Genomic DNA, 22,473 nt, shown 5'->3' with positions numbered 1-22,473 from the left:
ATTTTGTTTCAATTTTCAGGGAATTGTTCTTCTCTCAATTATGTAACTTTTGGTCAAATTCGTTCCCAGCGCTTAAACCTGCTTATCCATAATATAAAGAGACGATACAAAGGAAGCCAGTCTATAGAGACCCTCATTTTATAAATTTTTAGTACTTTTGCAGGATTAAATCTATTTACAAAACTTCCTATTCTGTAAATGCCGTTAAAAATTGTACTGCAGCTGAGGGTAGGTGATAGAGGTCATTGTCGTATAATAATTTAACCACGTAAAATTCTGCCTTACTTCGTTTTTTCCGAATTATGCAGTTCCACGTCAACGATTGTTTCCTGCCAAGTTTATATTCACGGTTTTTAATCTTCTCCAAGAAAATACCTTCAATTTTCCGAGGGTATACGTCAGTTAACAAGAATAACCAAAACGAGTCTTGGTGAGAGGGGTCCGCGTATACTGGGACGATCATCCCCTTTTTAATAGCACCTTTGGAGAGTTCTAAAATCGAAATTGCAAAAGTAAATTAGATGAAAGCCACTCCCTGAAATCGATAACGTATTTTTTCCTAAAAGTTCAATTTGTATAGATGATTTCGTTTGTTTCCTTTTAATTCACTTTAGGAACATAACACATAGGGTAAAAGCTTTTACAATGTGAAACTTTCTCAGTGAATCAAAAAGTTTCAACACAATTTTTCATTTTTGTGTACCGGGTGACCCAAAAAAAGTTTAAGTGTTTGGTGGCAACGTGGAGCCACCCGAATGGTTTTCTAATTAATTTTTATTTAATATAATTATTCTATTAGATAGAGGAAAGCCCAACTTAAATTTTGAGCTGTAACTTTCCAATTTGGTTCAGAATTTACGAAGTTATAAACTTTTAAAGTAAAAAATACTTTAAAAAGCGTTATCAAATTAGGCATACTTTAATGCTTTCAGAGAAGTTTTTTTTGAAAAGTAAATTTTTACTTTGAAAGCTTTTAACTTCATGAAATACTGAACCAATTTCAAAAATTTATAGCTCAAATTTAAACTTAGGCTTTCCTCTATCAATAGAATAAAAATATGAATTAAAAGACCATTTTTAGCTCCACGAGGCCATCAAACACTTTTTTGTGGGCTACCCGGTATTTTTTGTTTTGTAATCTGATAATTAAAAAAAAAACTTTCAACTACAAAACTCTTTTGAAAAAAAATTATTTCACAGTTACTGCTAAACACCCTAAATTTCTACCTGGTGCCATAAATCATGGAACTATGAGTTTTTCAAAACAAAACGCATCATAGCCGAAATCATCTATTTATTGTACTGTTTTTTTCGTTCCCTGATATAATACGACAAGAAGAATGTTCTCACCTATGACACCTTCAACAATATTTGAAGCTTCGACACGGCTTGAACCTAAAAACAAGTTTCTTTGTTAAAACAGGTAAAAACACATCAATCCGTCTAGCAGTTGCAAGTTGTAATATTGCAAATTAGATACTCGCTTGATAATTGGTATTCCCTCCTAATTAGGCTAGAATCTGTAGTAAATTCAAACATAAATTTGTTACAATTGTCAGAGTAATATTATTTTAAGTTCGATCAAAACGGACGTCAATTTAAGTTTAAATTAAAAAAAGGGCTGTTACGAACAAATCCTTTGGGAGTTTTATAGACGAGAAAGATAGAAATGGTGTGGCGTCAAGATCAAGCTTTAAGATATTTTGGATGAACGAATACAACAACAAATTTCGTAACAGAACAATATAGATAAGTTTATCCAATTCCAACCAATTCGTTCTAACATTCCTTACCTTGGGTACTTAACTCGGTTTGAGTGGGGCACTGCGCTTCTTCAATAGTACTTTCTGCTGACACTGAAATAAAATCAAATCAATACATTGTAGATGAAAAATTGAGCAAGAAAATGGGTTGCTCTAAATTTTAATAAACGCTTAACGTCATAATGAAAAACGGGTTAGTAGAAATTAATTAGCATTATAAAAAAACGAGCAGTATTTGAATTTGCTAAAATTTTGTATTTTTTATAGAAAATTTATTGACTTGACACATAGAGGTGAAGATTTTTTCGGCTATCAAAAACCAGAGAACACTTTTAACTTACCAATCACATTTTGCGTGGTTTCACCGGTTTCATTTGGCACACAACGTTGGGGTACATCAGAGTCTGATAAACAAGCAGATTTATAGCCTTTAAATTTTCATAAGCTAAGCAAATAGTTTGTAACGGTATCGTTTTTAACGTATCAGAAGGCTCTTAAAAAAGAAAACTTTATTTTAAAACTAAAAGTAATGGTAAAACAACGAATCTGAACAGTGCAGGATTTCATTTCGTACCTTCGAACAAAAGAGTCACCGTTGTCATCTCAGTTGCGTTATTTTCGTCGGACATTCCTGATTAATAAATAAAAGCAAGTTTACAAAGAAGAACAGTTCTCCAAAGGCAAATCTAACAATGATTATTACTTAATACCCAAAGCATCACGGTTCACGATTACGTTTGTCCTATTAGCAAAAGGATCGAAAAAATGCGAGAAATTACTAAGCTCGGTTGAAAAAGCAACACACTTATGTCGAAGATAGGTGAAATGTCGAATTTTTTTCCAACAAAAAGGGAAGAACTTACTTTCAGTACCAGGACCAACAGTTTTGGAGGGTGTTTCAACCACGTCAGATGGTGCTTCAACCTCACTAGATGGTGTTTCAACATTGTCCGATAATGTTTCAGCCTCGTCAGAAGGTGTTGAAACCACAGATTGAGATTTACGATAATCTGAAAAAACATCGGTGAAAATAAGTTTAAGGCTGAAACAAACAAAATCTTTTAAGGGAAAACAGATGCTGTTAGATAGTGAAAAGTATACCTTTATATGCCATCTTTAATGTCTCCTTGATAACATCACCAAAAACGACATCATTCTCCACCACCAGGCTTTCCATAAAATGAGTGGCAAAGCCAGGAGTCGCATATCCATCGACATGGACCCTTTGCTCGCCACTCAAATAAAGCACAACGCAATGGCTGTTACACCTCTTGTTTAGGGTATTTAACTAGAGATAAGAAGAGAAACACGCTGAAAATAACATTTTTAGTTATGAAATTATTTAAAAAATTTCAAAGAATCAAACTCATTTACTATCTATCTATAAAACCTTTAAAAGTTTACTGTATTATTGGCTATACTAAGGAGGTAAATAATGAAAAAGAACAAAAAAGGACCCATTCATTTGCAAAGTTTCTAGGCTATTTTTTCTAAACAGCAAAAGGTACAACAAAAAATATTTTAACTTACTCTTTTTCTGATAATATTTTTTTGTTGGCACAGGTCAACTTTTCCTTTTGGGATGTCATCCATTGTTGTGGTTGTCAATTTAGATTGTTGCATTCCACAGAGACTGCACTTCTTACATGCGTTACTGGGCATGGGCTCTCTGCAATGTTGACAACACTGGAAAAGAATACCATAAAAACATTTAACAAGTTTTGAAATTACTACCATCATATCGAGGGTTCGACTCCTTTTACCCCTTTGGAATTTATTGAATTATGGATACACACATTTTGTGGTAAGGCAGCCTTATATTGAAAGATCAAATTAGAGAAATGAAAATCTTGCTATATATATTACATGGTCCTAACTTAAGAGAATACATTCACAAAAGAATCTTTCTAACCTTGTTTTGCTTTTTGCCACAAGAACCACATTTCTGGCAGGCATTAATGTTCAGCGGTTCTTTACAGTGTTGACAAGACTAGATGAAAGGAAAAGAGGTGACAGTTAGAACTAAAATAATATAAAGTATTTATATCTTTATATCTCTATCTGAGAAAAAATAACAGGAAATCGTGAATTGAGAAAAATTTTAACTTCAAATCTTAAAAGAATGTTCACATTAATAAAAAAGGTTCAAAATTATTTTCCTGTATAGAAATAGCTAGCATTCTAAGATCAAGCCTTATTATTTTACCTTGTTTAATTTCTGCTTTTTTAAAGATGATGCACCTTGATCAACACCTTCCAAATTTACTGTACAACTATCTAAAAAGTAAAATTAATAACCTTCTGTAAACATTATTTCTATATGAATCAACTTGCCACATGATGTACACGGTCAGCAAACGATATCATACCTCAGGATGCAAGCCTATTTTGCAATCTGTGGATCTGTAGACAGGAGTTTCATTATTATCAGTTAGGGTCAGGGTCAGGGTTGGAGTTGGAGAAATTGTTTGCCAACCACTCTACACAAGGGTTATTTTTTATCAAAAGTTTTACAAACAAATTGTGAACAATTTGAGCTTCATTCAAAGCTTCATCTTTTATTAAGGGTACTCGATTAACTTTCGACCGTTTTAAATTTTCCTTACTTTGAAATTCAAAACTTACATTCCAAGTCAGAATGTTTTGTAAAGTCTCCCAGTCAATTGTCCAACGTGGAATTGTCCAATGTTAAAGTCATCGTGATTTTAGTAATTGATGTCATGTCATGTCATGTCAGTTAGTTAGTTAGATTGTTAATCGGTCAGTAATTTGTACAAGTAAATTATTCAATTACTGTATTTACTTGTAGCTGAAAAAAGGTTGAAAAATATTTTACTGAAACATAATGGGTGTCATTGGACCCTTCAAAGCCCATCTTAAAACCTCCCTTCTCAATATTATGTAAAAAACTCACCCTTTCGTCCTTCTCTTCAAAAAAGGGCCTGATTCATTTCTATTAAGGTCTCTCAAAAATGTTTTAAAAATGATTTTTATAACTTATTATACCCTTCTTTAATGTACAAAATGTAACATGTAGATTCTTAAAGGAGTTTAGGGGAAAGAATTGGATTGAATATCGGCTAATGGTTAGATTTTAAGAAGAAGAACATCACATTAAAAACAATGATGTATACCTTTAACTGATGATGGTTGGTTTTCTTTCAAGGTTCTCTTGTTAGTTGTTCCTGACAAATATAAAATATATCATAAATAACCTAAAAAATAATTTCAAATTTCTATAAGTTACTCCTCAATTTAATTGAATCATCTACATTTGTACTCAAAATTTAAAACCAGTTTCTTTCACACATTGTTTGATTTATATATTTAAAACAAGTCTTTACTTTACTTGAAATACTTAATCAAAAAGAAACTTCAAAAAAAAATTATTGAAAGAAATATATCTTTCTTTTACTCCTTTTTATTTGGAGAATTTCTAGGTTGTAAATGAGAGATCAGGAAGAAAAACAAGGAATTTTAAAGGCACATTTTTATGGCCTCAGAAAAATAAACAACAAAATAAGGCTATTTTCATCTTATTTTCTGGTTACAGAGCATGGTTTAGGTGTGTTTGCAGAATCAAACTGCAGTTTTTGATTGGTTGAAAGTCACAGTTTGTAGGCTTTACTCGTCCAAGCAAATACAGAAACTCCATAAACCTAGCGGTCATTCAACCTAATGATCAATCAACCTAACGATCCATCGACCCAACAATCCATCAACCAATCTATCAACCAACCTATCCACCAACCACCAATTCATCAACCTACCAATTCATCGACGAACCAATCTGTCAACCTACAAACCCATCAATCTACCAATCCATCAACCATCTAATTTGTTGACCTACCAATCAATCAACCTACCGACCCTTCAACCTACCAACCCATCAACCTACCGACCCATCAACCTACCGACCCATAAACCTAACCAGTGCATAACAAAGTGCAACATTCGCCTTACATGTTCAATTCCACAATAATTTATAATTGCAATTTCGGTCAGTCGAGGGTTCATCATATTCCGAGATTGGAAACTAGACAACTAAAAAACAGGGGTGTTAATAATGTATGTAATATTAATTCATAATTTCTTTATCTTTAATTCTTACGAATACAAAATTGGCTTTGTTGCTTCTATACCGTGAGATCGGGTAACTTGCATCAGTGGAGGCTAACATGCATAGCCCTCAAATGAAAACCTGGCTGGTGATTAAAATACAACTACGCAGCTCCGCTCGCAGCTTTACTTTACCATTTTTGTTTTGATTTAACTTTGTTTTTTAATGAACAGCCAGGTCATTTTATATGAGGGCTATGCATGTTAGCCCGTATTTTGACTTCACGGTACTTATCCCTGGATGGTTTCAGTTGTTTAGAAGTATATATGACAAAGCATAATTCCAAAACGCCCGTCCACCCAATTCACTCAATCATTTTAAATTTACTTTAATTGTCCTATGATTTCCAAAAAATTAAAACTTTTAATTCAAAAGTTTGATGCTTCAGTGAAATATTTCAATAAATTCCTAGTTTCAATTTTCAGTGGGTATTTATCTAGCGCTTTGATTATCGCACTACTAAACGATCAAACAACCTCACGATTTATCCACCTAGTGATCTATCCACTAGCCAATCTGTTGACCTACCAATCCATCGACCTACCAACTCGTTGACCGATCCATTCATCCATCCCACCCACCAATTCATTGAGCAACCATCAATCCCCCGCCGACCTATCAATCCAAACAATCCATTTGCCTACCAATCTGCTGACCTACCAATCCATCAACTGACAAACCCATATACCTACCAATCCATTGAGAATTCGTCAACCAACCAATCCGCCGACCTATACCCAATCCATTGACTACCAATCCCTTAACCAACCAATCCATTGGCCTGCCAGCCAACTAACCAGATGATCTCAATCAAATGGAATTGACGATCGAACCAGTCGAACCAAATCGAACGCAATCGACCGATTGAAATTCGATTGTCGAACGCAATCGAATCTCAATCGAATATTACCGCAATTTTCAGATTCGATTGATATTCGATTGCGTTCGATTGATGTTCGATTGCGTTTGATCGTCGATTCATTGACCCCCGGATTGTTCATCGCATAATTTCTACGGGAAATCGAAAGTAATTTCATTGGGCTTGTGATGTTTGAGAGCTTGGATGTTGGGAAGCTGCAAGAATAAAGCCAGACGATCTCAATCGAACGGAATTGACGATCGAACCAGTCGAACAACAATCGAACCAATCGAATATTACCCAGACTGCCATAATTTTGACGTTCGATTAAGATTCGATTGCGTTCGACAATCAAATTTCAATCGGTCGATTGCGGTCGATTGCGTTTGATTTGGTTCAACTGGTTCGATCGTCGATTCCGTTCGATTGAGATCGTCTGGAACTAACCAATACGTCAACCAACCAATTTGTCGACCTATTGATCCATCAACCTAACGATGATCAATCGACCTACAACAATGATCTCCATATCATAATGACCGATCCATAGTATCCTACTAACTAGCGCACTAGCACTAGCTAAAGCTGATCCATATTATTATATCGATTGTGGATGATATCAGATGTCAGATGATTACCCACTGATTGAACCTGATTGATGATCCTTCTGTGATGAAATTTGAAAAAAATAAAACAAACAAACCTTTTTCTTGCTTATTAGAATCCATAACGAGATAACTAGCAATGTGTGTTTGTCAATTTAGATATAAGAGCACAGTCGATTGGCACTGAATGAAGTATGAGCAGAATACAGGGGAAGTTTACGCAACTAGGATACCATTATTAAAGCGCAAACTAAATGAAGAGGAGTGAGCGCAAGGCGGCGGACACGGCACTTAAAAATCACGGATAATCATTGATTTAAGACTCTTGCGAAATTAATGATTATCGTTGATTTAACGGTGATAACGGGTTGACCTGGTGGCACTTGGGGCAAAGATGTGAAAAATAGCAGCGAAACAATTTGCCCCAAAGTACTACTTAAACCTTAAACTTAAACTTTCAGGTCTGAACACGACCATACATTATAATAATCAAATCAATAACTTTTGATAGACGAAGATATGCCCTTCAGCTATTAGTTCTTAAGAATTAAACAACCATTGTTCTTGAATTGGTCAATTTTTTGAGCCTCGTTGTTCTTATAAAATTGTTCCATCAAGGCTCGACGTGCAAAGAAGATTTCAGCAGATTATAGCTTCCATCTCTACTTCTTTTCCCATGTGTAGTTCAAACTTTAGGCGAAATTTTCGACTTCTCAAGTCGTCTTGTTATCATTAAAAAGTTAAGCCGGAGTGGAATATTATCAAAAAGAAAAAAATTTTAAAAATCGAAAAACGAAGATGGAAATGAAGAAGAAGAAAATCAACTTCTTGTAGAATAAAGCTATAATCTTCATTTTTTGTATTAGAAACTCTTCAATCTTAGATTTAGAATGTGATAAATGCGAAAAAAAATCTAAAAGATATCCATTCAATCAAAATCACTCATTGTGAAAATGATAATTATAGCGCAATTATTGAAGAAGTTGATTTTCTTCTTCTTCATTTTCAACCTTTTTTTTCGATCTTTTTGAGCTTTTTCTTTAAAACAATATTCCACTCCTGTTTGTCTTTTTAACGAGCACAAAATCGCTTACTAGATTCAAATTTTATCAAAAGTCATTGAGGTTTGAAAAAACACTGCCAGCAAATTTGAAATAGACTTTGACTATTACTAGACGGTTCCCGTCGTCGCAAACACCGGTTCGCTTGAACATCAAAAGCCTTTAGGATAATAAAGATGGTATTGTTGATGTTCTAATTTTATTTAAGGGGGATTGAATGAGAGAATGTGACTTGAAATTTTCGCACAATAAAATTAACTTAGTAAGCAAGAAACTGTCAAGTAAAGTATGTGAGTTTCTTTAAGGACTTTTGAAGGCGATTTCAGTTTAATCAAAAACGGGAATTTCTTATTAATATTGAGCAGTAAAACATCAAATTGAGAGTGAAATATATCATCAGTGCAAATGGAAAAGATATTAAAAAAATGTCGCTGTATTTATGAATTTGAGGTCGAAATAACGAACTTTAAAGCTTTTTTCACATGTACGTCAGATTTTACTTTACACCTTACGGAAAATCGTTCGTAAGGCTGTCTTGTGGGAATTTCCCAAACATTATGTAGAGTTTTTGTTGATTAAGAAGGCCTTACGTGACTTTTCCTTCCATTCAAAACTTGTTGAACGTAAGCATACTCTACATAAGGCCTTAAAACACTACGTAAGCTTAGGGAAATTCCCCACCCTTCAAGATCTTAAGTAAAATTTTATGTACATACATGTGAAAAAACCTTAAAAGACCAGTGAGTATACTGAGTGAGTGGGGTGAGTGTAGTGAGTGGGGTGAGTTTAGTGAGGACATTGAGTGTAGTGAGAGCATAGAGATTAGCTAAACGGAGTGAGTGTAGTGAGTATACTGAGTGAGTGGGGTGAGTGTAGTGAGTGTAGTGAGTGGGGTGAGTGGGGTGAGTTTAGTGAGTTTAGTGAGAACATGGAGATTAGCTAAAGTACAGAGTGAGTGTAGTGAGTATACTGAGTGAGTGGGGTGAGTGGGGTGAGTGTAGTGAGTGGGGTGAGTGGGGTGAGTGTAGTGAGTGGGGTGAGTGGGGTTGAGTGGGGTGAGTTTAGTGAGAATATTGAGTTTAGTGAGAGCATGGTGATTAGCTAAAGTACTGAGTGAGTGTAGTGAGTATACTGAGTGAGTGGGGTGAGTGGGGTGAGTGTAGTGAGTGGGGTGAGTGGGGTGAGTTTAGTGAGAATATTGAGTTTAGTGAGAGCATGGAGATTAGCTAAAGTACTGAGTGAGTGTAGTGAGTATACTGAGTGAGCGGGGTGAGTGGGATGAGTGTAGTGAGTGGGGTGAGTGGGGTGAGTTTAGTGAGAACATTGAGTGTAGTGAGAACATAGAGATTAGCCAAACGGAGTGAGTGTAGTAAGTATACTGAGTGAGTGGGGTGAGTGTAGTGAGTGTAGTGAGTGGGGTTGAGTGGGGTGAGTTTAGTGAGAATATTGAGTTTAGTGAGAGCATGGAGATTAGCTAAAGTACTGAGTGAGTGTAGTGAGTATGCTGAGTGAGTTGGGTGAGTGGGGTGAGTGGGGTTGAGTGGGGTGAGTTTAGTGAGAATATTGAGTTTAGTGAGAGCATGGTGATTAGCTAAAGTACTGAGTGAGTGTAGTGAGTATGCTGAGTGAGTGGGGTGAGTGGGATGAGTGGGGTGAGTGGGGTGAGTTTAGTGAGAACATTGAGTTTAGTGAGAGTATAGGGATTAGCTAAACGGAGTGAGTGTAGTGAGTATACTGAGTGAGTGGGATGAGTGTAGTGAGTGTAGTGAGTGGGGTGAGTGGGGTGAGTTTAGTGAGAACATTGAGTTTAGTGAGAGCATAGAGATTAGCTAAACGGAGTGAGTGTAGTGAGTATACTGAGTGAGTGGGGTGAGTGGGATGAGTGTAGTGAGTGGGGTGAGTGGGGTGAGTTTAGTGAGAACATTGAGTGTAGTGAGAACATAGAGATTAGCTAAACGGAGTGAGTGTAGTGAGTATACTGAGTGAGTATGGTGAGTGTAGTGAGTGTAGTGAGTGGGGTTGAGTGGGGTGAGTTTAGTGAGAATATTGAGTTTAGTGAGAGCACGGAGATTAGCTAAAGTACTGAGTGAGTGTAGTGAGTATGCTGAGTGAGTGGGTTGAGTGGGGTGAGTGTAGTGAGTGGGGTGAGTGGGGTTGAGTGGGGTGAGTTTAGTGAGAATATTGAGTTTATTGAGAGCATGGCGATTAGCTAAAGTACTGAGTGAGTGTAGTGAGTATGCTGAGTGAGTGGGGTGAGTGGGGTGAGTGTAGTGAGTGGGGTGAGTGGGGTGAGTTTAGTGAGAACATTGAGTTTAGTGAGAGCATAGAGATTAGCTAAACGGAGTGAGTGTAGTGAGTATACTGAGTGAGTGGGGTGAGTGTAGTGAGTGTAGTGAGTGGGGTTGGTTGAGTGGGGTGAGTTTAGTGAGAATATTGAGTTTAGTGAGAGCACGGAGATTAGCTAAAGTACTGAGTGAGTGTAGTGAGTATGCTGAGTGAGTGGGTTGAGTGGGGTGAGTGTAGTGAGTGGGGTGAGTGGGGTGAGTGGGGTTGAGTGGGGTGAGTTTAGTGAGAATATTGAGTTTATTGAGAGCATGGCGATTAGCTAAAGTACTGAGTGAGTGTAGTGAGTATGCTGAGTGAGTGGGGTGAGTGGGGTGAGTGTAGTGAGTGGGGTGAGTGGGGTGAGTTTAGTGAGAACATTGAGTTTAGTGAGAGCATAGAGATTAGCTAAACGGAGTGAGTGTAGTGAGTATACTGAGTGAGTGGGGTGAGTGTAGTGAGTGTAGTGAGTGGGGTTGAGTGGGGTGAGTTTAGTGAGAATATTGAGTTTAGTGAGAGCATGGAGATTAGCTAAAGTACTGAGTGATTGTAGTGAGTATGCTGAGTGAGTGGGGTGAGTGGGGTTGAGTGGGGTGAGTTTAGTGAGAATATTGTGTTTAGTGAGAGCATGGCGATTAGCTGTACTGAGTGAGTGTAGTGAGTATGCTGAATGAGTGGGTTGAGTGGGGTGAGTGTAGTGAGTGGGGTGAGTGGGATGAGTTTAGTGAGAACATTGAGTTTAGTGAGAGCATAGAGATTAGCTAAACGGAGTGAGTGTAGTGAGTATACTGAGTGAGTGGGGTGAGTGGGGTGAGTTTAGTGAGAACATTGAGTTTAGTGAGAGCATAGAGATTAGCTAAACAGAGTGAGTGTAGTGAGTATACTGAATGAGTGGGGTGAGTGTAGTGAGTGTAGTGAGTTGGGTGAGTGGGGTGAGTTTAGTGAGAATATTGAGTTTAGTTAGAGCATGGAGATTAGCTAAAGTACCGAGTGAGTGTGATGAGTATACTGAGTGAGTGGGGTGAGTGGGGTGAGTGGGGTGAGTTTAGTGAGAACATTGAGTTTAGTGAGAGCATAGAGATTAGCTAAACGGAGTGAGTGTAGTGAGTATACTGAGTGAGTGGGGTGAGTGTAGTGAGTGTAGTGAGTGGGGTGAGTTTAGTGAGAACATTGAGTTTAGTGAGAGCATAGAGATTAGCTAAACGGAGTGAGTGTAGTGAGTATACTGAGTGAGTGGGGTGAGTGGGGTGAGTGTAGTGATTGGGGTGAGTTAGGTGAGTTTAGTGAGAATATTGAGTTTAGTGAGAGCATGGAGATTAGCTAAAGTACTGAGTGAGTGTGGTGAGTATACTGAGTGAGTGGGGTGAGTGGGTGAGTGGGGTGAGTGGGGTGAGTTTAGTGAGAACATTGAGTTTAGTGAGAGCATAGAGATTAGCTAAACGGAGTGAGTGTAGTGAGTATACTGAGTGAGTGGGATGAGTGTAGTGAGTGTAGTGAGTGGGGTGAGTGGGGTGAGTTTAGTGAGAACATTGAGTTTAGTGAGAGCATAGAGATTAGCTAAACGGAGTGAGTGTAGTGAGTATACTGAGTGAGTGGGGTGAGTGTAGTGAGTTGGGTGAGTGGGGTGAGTTTAGTGAGTTTAGTGAGAACATGGAGATTAGCTAAAGTACTGAGTGAGTGTAGTGAGTATACTGAGTGAGTGGGATGAGTGGGGTGAGTGTAGTGAGTGGGGTGAGTGGGGTGAGTTTAGTGAGAATATTGAGTTTAGTGAGAGCATGGAGATTAGCTAAAGTACTGAGTAAGTGAGGTGAGTATACTGAGTGAGTGGGGTGAGTGGGGTGAGTGGGGTGAGTTTAGTGAGAACATTGAGTGTAGTGAGAGCATGGAGATTAGCTAGAGCACAGAGAGAGTGTTACTAGAGTACTGAGTACTGAGTGTAGTGTAGTTAGAGTAATGCGTGTAGTGTAACATGCACGGTAGTTCTTGGCCATACACGTATATATCATGCACCAAGCCCTGACCTATAAAGCCAATAATGGCAAAAGGACAACACCAATTTTCTTTCTCAAACTCAAAGATTGTAGCAAGAACCATTCTCCAAAAAACCATCAAAGACCAAAATATTTGAACCATTTTAAACAACACCATCAAAGACCAAAATGTTTGAACCATTTTAAAGAACACCATCAAAGACCAAAATTGTTTGAGCCATTTTGAACACTTCAAAAGTTATTTTTTTTTTTCCATTTCATTTTCCCGCTCTACGGATTTGGATGATTTTACGGGACCGATCTCTGTTTTTCTTCGGGTTCCAGGGGGTTCGTATTGACTCTTCCCGCGTTTCTCTTCGCGTTGTTTCTAAAAATAGTAACATTACGTCATTTTAAAGAAATTGCGATTTTTTCACCAATAGCAGCGCTTTTTGGCTAAAACTAGTGTATATGTATAAGAATTGCGAAGCGATCCAGGCAAGTCACTCGATTCGCAAGTTGCAAGCAAAATATTTATAGGGTCACGCACTAGAAATTGCGATTTTATAAAACAAACACTTCAGGCGTACAAACCACTGACCTTTATATAACCCTGGACCAAACAATATCTGCCATCTTTGATTGGAGTTTTTTTAGAATTGGTATATATATAAAGGTCAGTGACCAATTCTAAAAAAACTCCAATCAAAGATGGCAGATATTGTTTGGTCCAGGGTTATATAAAGGTCAGTGGAATTGGTACCCAAGGAGAAGCCATTGCAATGTTAAAAATTAACGTCTAACGCCGCTACATCATCAAAAGAATTTGAGGAAAAGTAGACCTAGCGCTCTCGATGCATTTACACCGCTATCGAGTAGTGCCGACATTAGGGTACCAATTTTCAAAAAACTCCGATCAAAGATTTTGCTTGGCTGGGATTGAGAAGCTTTGTCCAGGGTATATAAAGGTCAGTGGTACAAACTTACGACGTTTACTTCTACGGATTTGAGGAAAATTATACAATTTTTTTTAAGAATGAATCGTTGGAAAATGAGCACTTTCAAATGAATGTGACTTAATGAATGTGGTTTAAACCCGGTTAAAAATATTTCTTTAATCCATATATGCTTTTCTCTACTCTGTAAGAATATTCAATAAAAAGTTCAATAATCGTTTTTGCTCGGGAAAGTTTGTCTGCCTTAAAAGCATTACTTACTTCCGGTTTCGAATTCCTTGCGTTCGAAATCGAACTTTTGAATCTTTAATTTCGAACGTTCGAATTATAACAAGACGCCTTAGCGGCGTGAAGGCCCAGCGATTGTCTTCTTATTCCATGTTGTTTACGCTTATGGGAATAACGCTTGTAAATTTTTTATCTGCCTGTGTTTAATTTATAAACTAATAATTGTGAGGTACATTTTGTCTGAATCTGATATTGGACGCTTTTTGTACTATTTTTCCTGTTACAACTGCCATACATATAAGTAGTAAGTCTGCGACCGCAGTCGGAGGCGACCCGAAGGCTCCTCTTTCGATAGCTATCTACCCGAAGGTAGGGGAGGGCGCCACTCTTTCTCCCTGGATTTCTCCACTTACCCTTGATCCTTCTCTTAGTTGCTGAGCATCAAGCAGAGAGGCATCAAGTACCATTTTGGGAATCTTTGGTATGACCCGGCTGGGGGTTGAACCCACAACCTTGCGAACCGTAGCCGGATGCTCTACCACTGTACTACGGTCGACCATATATATAGAGGTTTAAAATTTGAACTAATGATAAAGGCACTTATAAAAGGGATTCAATTATTTCGCTAGTTTGGTATACACAGGGGAAAAAACTACTAAAATAATGTTTTTCCTTTGAAGAGATAATTATTTGGATGAGGGTGTTTGGAGTTTAAATCTCATAGTAGATCTTTATAAGGGAACTCATAGAACTGACAATCCAAAAAAATAATACTACATATATACAGCTGCATAAACTACGCTTAAAAAAATTATAAAAATTGAATTATAGTTAGGTACAAAACGCACCATAATAAACAATCCTTTAATTTTTCATTAAATATGAATCATATTGTTTTATTTGTTGAAAATAGCCAACATTTATTAGACGATGATCTCACATATCTACCGAGAAATTTCAATGTTGACAATTTGGACAGAATTCACAAAAAAAGTATGGCATTCTAATTTTGTTTAAGATTTCAATTAATAGTATATTAAGAAAGGTAGTCAAAAGATTTCCCACAAACAGTTAATCACATTAGCATCCCACCGAAATGCGTATCAAAGATTAATGCTGCAATTTTGCACTATATCGGTTACTTGAAGCAAGAAAATGCGTCGCAAAACTTCTAATAGGATTCATGAAAAATAAACTGACGCTTTTTAATGAAATTAATATTTTTATGAGAAATTACCAAAATTTTGAGCAATAGATGAAAAAATTTGAGCTGAGCCAACCTTGAAAACTAATTTGAAGAACAACTTCTCAAGAAAAAATATACGGGGGAGAAGACACCCACCTAGATCCATGCACCAACGGATAGGAACCTCAATATCTCTGTTATATTTTGAAAGGAATTTTTCCAGAAATTATCAGTCGGTCGGACGACAAACACAAGTTATTTGTGATTGTGGCTTAAACCAATCTAGGTATTGGTAAACAATGACTGTCGTCAGTAAAATCTGTAAAGTTATCGGAAATCGAACGAGTCACTACATCCGGGAGGTCACATATCTCAAACATCTTTGGTCGTTTAAGCATTCCATTTACACCTGAACCTTTAAACCTTCAATGATACACCAAAAGTGCAATCAAATTTATAGAGTTTCGTCAGGAAATTTACAATTCAATTTCATTGTCCATTCTGTTTGATTGGATATGATATGACTTGAAACTTTCAAAAGCTTGACTTTTATAGCGTCACCTGACCAATCCAACGTTTGCTCTGTTTTGTTTTTGCCATACATCAATTTTGTTTAACTGTATATCAATAAGTATTTACATACAATACATATATACATCTGTGATAAAAAGCTGATATGATAATCAGACTGAACAGACTGTATCGTATAAAAGTCCAATAAGTTTCATGGTGTTTCATGCCGTCATATGGGGCATGGATGGCGCACAATGACCAATGTTGAATAACGTCAATGTAAACAATGGTAGTAAAAACTTGCATGGAGATCATAATCATCGGTTGGCAGACGATATCATCCACCAGGATGCAAGTGAAATTTTTCAATCTGCGGACCTAGACGGGGGCTCGGTTATTATCAGTTAGGGTTAGGGTTGGAGCTCGAGAGTCACAATATAAGGCCGAAGGCCTTCTTAGGGGCATCCGTACCCTGTGACCTAACTTAGGATCCCGTAGGGATCCTTGTAGGGGCACCGGTAGGGCTGGGAGCTTTCTTAATAAAGGTCTGTAAATTACACGCTATAAGTATTTGTGAATGACAACTTTCTACCGTGTCTCGTTGGCGCAAGCGGTTAGGCGTTGGGTTTGTAAACCAAGGTTGCTTGCATTTGGTGGTTCGAGCCGGGGTCGGAGACCAATTTCACCGGTACGGTCAAATTTCAGAAAAATACTTAGAAAACAGTTAGAAACACTAGAGGAAGTCAGAAAATCAGGATAGAAGATAGGAAAGTAGAAAATAGGGGGAAAATAAGAGAGGATGCATCCTGGTGGATGATATCGTTTGCCAACCATAATCATCGGCCAGCATGATTCAACAACATTGATTTTTTGGAAATTTTATTTCCATTCACCAACCATTTAATATTCACATATTGATTTGTCTTGTTTTTCTTGTAAAAAAGTTGTACTGTAGCGGTAGCTGCTAGTTATTGATTTCTCGCTTAATACTCGAGCAAATCTTAATATGAATCAAATAGTTGTGTCATGTTGGCATATGAATGAAGAAACCAAGCTTCAACATAAGTTTGTTGTGTTTTTTGGACGCAGTCATCAGCTATCTTTTGATTAACTTCCTTGGAATTAAATTGGATCCTGTCTTTGTTATCATTTCCAGTCAAATACATCCATTCGGGTTCATGTTGAATGTACTCCTGACTGTATTATATCTAACATAACATAATAACAGAATAATAATAGAACAACATAATAACGCAGTAGTAATTTGCAAACACCGTAGTATAATATATATATAACATATTATATAATTCATTTAAACACGAATACATCCAGTCGGGTTCATATTGAATATATGGAAGCTTTTAGCCTGTAAACCATAAAACCCGTGTGATGCGCGAACACAGGGGAGACCCTAGCGTAACAGCAAAGGGCTAATGAAAGGCCCATATGCTATCGCTGGGCCAAAAAGCACATTCGAAAACTCTTTTTCCAAAATGCAATTTTTTGACAAACCCCTTGACGAAAGAACTAACATAAACACCCCTGTGTCACATAACCGCTGGAAAACTTGGAAAAATTTCGTCTCTGGTGGCAAAATACCCCTCTAGCTTCTTCAAAAAGTTTCCCTTGCAGAGCGAGACCCCAGAGGCAACAAAATTAAACAAACTTGAGACATCACCCGGTTTATTGACTGATTGAGACAGGGATGTGAAATACAGAGGATTTCAAGACTAGAATTTAACGGAAATAAGTTGACTTATGCAATTTCAAAATTCAATAATCATACGCAATTAGGAATATCGTATAATTGCATCATATATAAATTCTGAAAATTTTAACAACGTTCTAGAATTATATTAAAACTGTTAGCGCTATAAAATCCTGAGATGACATGGGATCATCCCCCCCCAGGAAGATGGGGGGGAATCAGATTTTGGTGCCAGGGGGGAAGTGAAATTTTCAAGCTTGATGGGGGGAGAAAGGCGAATAGGGGGTATATTCAGTCCTCTACCTAGTGGGGGGAGTAATAGGATAAATACAGACCTTTCCTGGTGTGTTTGGGCATTCAGGCTTATGAGCCTGTCTTTCTAGGGATTTTGAGAGTCTTTTTTTTGCTATAGTAGCTTGCGAATTGAGGCGAGTCTGGATCATCACTTCGCAACCCTTATACAATACGGCTAGGGGGATTTCCCAATAGGGGGAGCACGAATTTTAAAGACAGGTGGGGGGGAAAGGCCAGATGGGGGATTTTAGCTCTTATTAGGGGGGGACCAAAAAGCTGGAGGACGCCATGGATGAAAATAATGAAAAACCAGATAAAAAGTAAAGATCTGAGATTTAGAAAGTATTCTTCAACGATTCTACTAAGCAAAATCTCTAAATTTTACTGGCTGTGTATTTTTTCAAAGTTGGGAAATCTAAAGGCTCTTAAAATCTTAAGTATGTTGGAGACCAGTATGACAAGTCTTTTACCCTTGAGTTGTTGACAAACAGGAGCAAACTTTTCACATAAAAAAGTAAAAAGAAATCTTGACATTTTTCACGGCTGTATTAATTGTAGCACAAAAATTTAAAACAGTTAAAATGCATCATAAAAATAATGTCAAGTTTTGTCGATGTATTTTGACATTTTACAAGTCATCACCATTATCATTATCAATAAAATCCTTTAAGATACAATCACATTCAATGTTCTATTTCTCTGACCACCAATGCGTATTCATAAACAACAAACAACAACCACGGAGTCCACATCATCGAGGGTCGGCCAAGCCAGAATTTAAAAAGCAACAACAAACAAACAGTTCTTCATCCACTCAATAAGGGGAGGAATAAATTCTTCCAAGTTAGCAATATCCAAAATATATTATCTTTTTCCCATTTCAAAACATTCTAAAAGTCCAAATTCATGTTGTGTTCTACTACCAAGAATCAAGATCCAATCATCCAAGGAATGGTTCTCCCACCATTATAATACAGTTCATTTTTGAGCTTTGAACCTCTTTTTGCAACGAAGCAACAACTCCGTTGAGGCTGCTGTCTTGTTGATGAAACAATAAACCATCATTCCACAGTTCAGCTGCTTTCTTCATTTCTGTTCTTTTCATCAAGCACCGTCTCTTTTCAATTTCAAAACAACAATGATTTTATTTTTCAAAGACAGAGTCAACATTCGAATTCAGAGTCAACATTCGAAAGTCTTTGCCCGAGTCAATGCAACGACTTCTTAAAAACGAGCGTTTGAACGCTTCTTGAACGCTTCCAGCCCGCGCTGATTTTCCGATCTCTTCATTAAATTTCCTAATTTAAACATTAGGGAGATAATCCGAACAGAAACTCTAGGGAAGATTATCTCCGTAACTATTTAGATCTGGTATACATCCTCTACACTAAAAACCAATTGTTCCAAATTTACGGAAGCGACGGAAAGCAAATGTAAGAGAAAGTCCTGTCTGACGGAATGGAATGATGTTTTCGGTACCGTAGAAAACGCACATCAAGATTTCCTTGGCGCTCCCCTGGTATATAGAATTTAAAGGTACATGCACACGATACGATAGCAAAACTGCTTCGCTCATGTATATTCGCTTCGCAAAAAGTTATCAAGTTTGAAAGCTAGTATGTTGGGCTAACTGAAAACAGCTGTTTGAAAAATTTAATAGCGTTTACAATTACCCAAATCAAAAAAATTGTTGATGCAAACCCCCGGATTTTTTACAAAAAACTGAATTATGACGTCACAGATAAAATGATAATTATCAAACAGCACTTTTTGAAAACTTGGAACTATTTAGGATCGGAAAATTATAACATTTTATTTTGCAATCTTCCGCTATTGGTGATTAAAAATTACGGAAATTTTGGACATGCCTTAATATTGCCGAGTTCTGGCGGCACTGCTCTCCTGCTGAGAAAAAGTAAATTTAAGACTTCCAATGCTGTCCTGTTACCCCAATCTCATCCCGTTCAGGCAAACCCAACGTTCTTTCCAAGTACCTTTCAGACTTTATTAATGAAAACGAACTGTTACCAATTGACATTACGCATGGTGAGGTTCCCAATTATACATATCAACACTTTACCTTAGCAAATTCGTCATACATCGACCATATCCTAGTTCCTGCATCCTCTATAGAAACTATCATCAAAGTATCGGTACACGATCCTGACCCTGACAACACCAGTGACCACCTTCCGGTATCAGCTATTTTTCACACACCGTTCACACCAACAATAAACGAGGATGTCGTCGACAACACCCTTGAATCTGACTTTGTTCCAAACCATCTCTGGAAAAACAACAAATTTGTTGATCTCTACCGATCTTACGTAGCCACAGCCATCAACAAACTCGATTTTAGTTCTGAGGATGTGTTAGACGAATTCCACTCCACCCTCCGTTCATGCGCCAGTGAAGCCTGCAAGTCCTTCAAAGAAACTGTATATGTTTTCCAATCCAAACCATGGTGGAATGACGATATCCGAAAAGCCCACAAGGTCCTACGTTCAATGTTTAATATCTGGAAGCACAATGGTTTCCCTAAATCTCCTACTGACACTTCATATTGTCGATATAGATTCGCACGCAAATCCTTTCGTTATCATGTAAGGCGTGCTAAGACCAATGCTACAGCCAGACACTACATCAATATTGATAAACTGAAAGACGTTAAACCAGAATCCTACTGGAAAAGACTTAGATCCTTGAGAAATGATGATCAAAAACTCTATACAATAAATGGTAAATCCAACAAGTCAGATACTACAGATGAATTCCATTTTCATTTCAATAACTTATTGTTAAACACACCGCGTGTTCCTAATACTAACAACGCAGAATCCAATCTAAAACTCAACGAACTTCTGCAGCAGATAAATCAAGATCCCTCAGATGATTTATACGTCACTGAATCGGACGTAGCAGATACTCTCAGTCGTTTGAAATTCGGAAAGTCTAGAGATCCCTTTCAGATCAAAGCGGAACATTTTCTCTGTGCGGAAAGCCCTACTTTCAAGTCGTACCTGACTGACCTACTTAACAAACTTTTTTCGTCATCACGTTTACCAAGCCAACTAGGCACTTCAATTCTTATTCCACTCGTTAAATCCTACAAGAAATCATTAAATAACCCTAATAACTATCGTGGGATTAGCCTTATCCCAATTATGACTAAAGTAATAGAACTATTGATCAAATGCCCAGACATCTCCAACCACACAGACTCTCAATTTGGTTTTGTAGCTGGTTCCTCCACCCTACACGTAGAACTATTGATCTCAGACACTTTGAAATACTACAATAATCGAGGCAGTTCCGTATACGTATGCAGTCTAGATGCTGAAAAAGCGTTTGATTCATGCAATTGGCACACCCTTTTCTGCAAACTACAAAATAGGGACATTCCAAACCAGGTCCTATCAATGCTGATAAAACTCTATCTGAATGGGTCTGCCATTGTTCACTATGCTGCCCATTACTCGAAAGAACTTTTATTGACTCAAGGGGTTCGTCAAGGAAGCATCCTTTCTCCCTTTCTGTACAGCATCTACATTGAAGATCTCCTTCTCCGAGTGAAGTCTCTCCAGATTGGAACATTCCTCCCCAACAATCTCCTCACAGGTATCATAGCTTATGCTGACGACATCATATTAATGAGTCCTACTCTCACTCACCTTCAGATGATGATTGACCATTGTATCGATCACGGTGTCAGCAACTGTCTCAGGTACAATCAGATCAAGACCCAGTTTACAATATCTGGCAAACCTCCAATCAGAAATCCTGTTATCCGGATCAACAACACTATCGTCCAGAAGCAGGAGACCCTAAAACACCTTGGCTTTCAGTGGGAGATTGATAAGAACATTCTTACTCTTAAAAGACATATGTTAGATCGCATAGCATGCATGTGGTCAGTGGCTACCTCCCTTATTAGTGCTGGTATTCGTAAATGTCATCCAAACCAGATTGTGACTCTATTTACTTCCATCGTTGTACCTAAGTTACTGTATGGTCTCGAACTCGTTGAGCTCAACAAGTCAGATGCAGTCCTATTAAACACACAGGCTCGTATTTGTTTAAAGGCACTCTTTGGCGTATCCAAGAAATCACGTAACCTCTTGAATACCATCTACAATCTCCCGGACGTTACCACTCACATCAACAAGCGAAAATTGTCACTTCTCCACCTGGCGACCAAAAATCCATCATTAGCAGCATACATGTACCACATGCTGTCATCTGGAGACGACATATCCCATAGTTTTACCCATACAGCAAACAGCACAGTGAACTGTTTGAATCTAGATGTTGTTCATGTGTTACTCGACAAAAATTATGTCAAACGAAATGTTAAGTCTTTAGTTGCAGATCATTCAGACGAGGTTGACTTTTGTGTGGACCTAATTGATAACTGGCATGTGATGGAAAATAGAATCTTATTTAGAGCCAAGTTGGAAGAGAACGTGTTGAGGCTGTGAACTCCCCCACCACTATCTCCCCCTCTTACCCCCTGCATTTTGTAGTTCACGTCACTTCTTAGTTCTCTACCCACTTTCATAAAAATGTTTGTTTTCTCTTTTACAATAAGTGGTCGTTTATTTTCAATTTATACTATATTTTTAATCGATCATGGTATACTAACGAAAACTTTGAATTTGATGCGTAGTAAATTTTTTCTTGAGTTTAGACATGTTGGCATGTAGGTTCAGTACCTATCCTTTAGGTATCCTTTAGTACTTTTCAATGCCTATTTTTTTCTTGTTACTCCTGATTTTTTTCCTACTTGGGCTGTGCTTTTTGTCTGGGATTTGAGTAGTCCTGGTATTGCCTGGAGCGGTCTCCCTAGTCATGCATGGATAGGCCCCATAGCATTACACTCACAGCCCTC

General features: G+C 37.6%; 1 protein-coding gene across 1 annotated transcript; it reads right to left on the bottom strand.

Annotated features, from left to right (window-relative positions):
• Positions 1–64: 64 nt before the first annotated feature.
• Positions 65–7,710, bottom strand: LOC136801689 (uncharacterized). The gene is made up of 12 exons (XM_067058335.1): positions 7,446–7,710; positions 4,898–4,948; positions 3,970–4,040; positions 3,676–3,753; positions 3,294–3,449; positions 2,865–3,051; positions 2,627–2,773; positions 2,338–2,394; positions 2,105–2,167; positions 1,794–1,856; positions 1,351–1,395; positions 65–492 (listed from the first exon to the last, which is right to left on the bottom strand). Exons 1-12 carry the CDS (start codon positions 7,468–7,470, stop codon positions 188–190), a joined length of 1,248 nt encoding a protein of 415 aa, XP_066914436.1. The 5' UTR covers positions 7,471–7,710; the 3' UTR covers positions 65–187.
• Between the last annotated feature and the right edge of the window lie 14,763 nt (positions 7,711–22,473).

This window comes from Clytia hemisphaerica, unplaced genomic scaffold (assembly GCF_902728285.1).
Source record: "Clytia hemisphaerica strain Z4C2 unplaced genomic scaffold, Clytia hemisphaerica genome assembly, whole genome shotgun sequence".
Lineage (NCBI taxonomy): Eukaryota > Metazoa > Cnidaria > Hydrozoa > Leptothecata > Clytiidae > Clytia > Clytia hemisphaerica.
The sequence above is the reverse complement of the archived record's forward strand: the minus strand, read 5'-3'. Positions and strand labels throughout refer to the sequence as shown.

Coding starts and splice junctions, on each gene's coding strand:
- LOC136801689 (XM_067058335.1), bottom strand. CDS start 7,470: ATGGATTCTAATAAGCAAGAAAAAG. Junction 2,395..2,626: donor TGTTGGTCCTGGTACTGAAA/GTAAGTTCTTCC, acceptor TTTATTAATCAG/GAATGTCCGACGAAAATAAC. Junction 493..1,350: donor TATTGTTGAAGGTGTCATAG/GTGAGAACATTC, acceptor TTTCGATTTTAG/AACTCTCCAAAGGTGCTATT.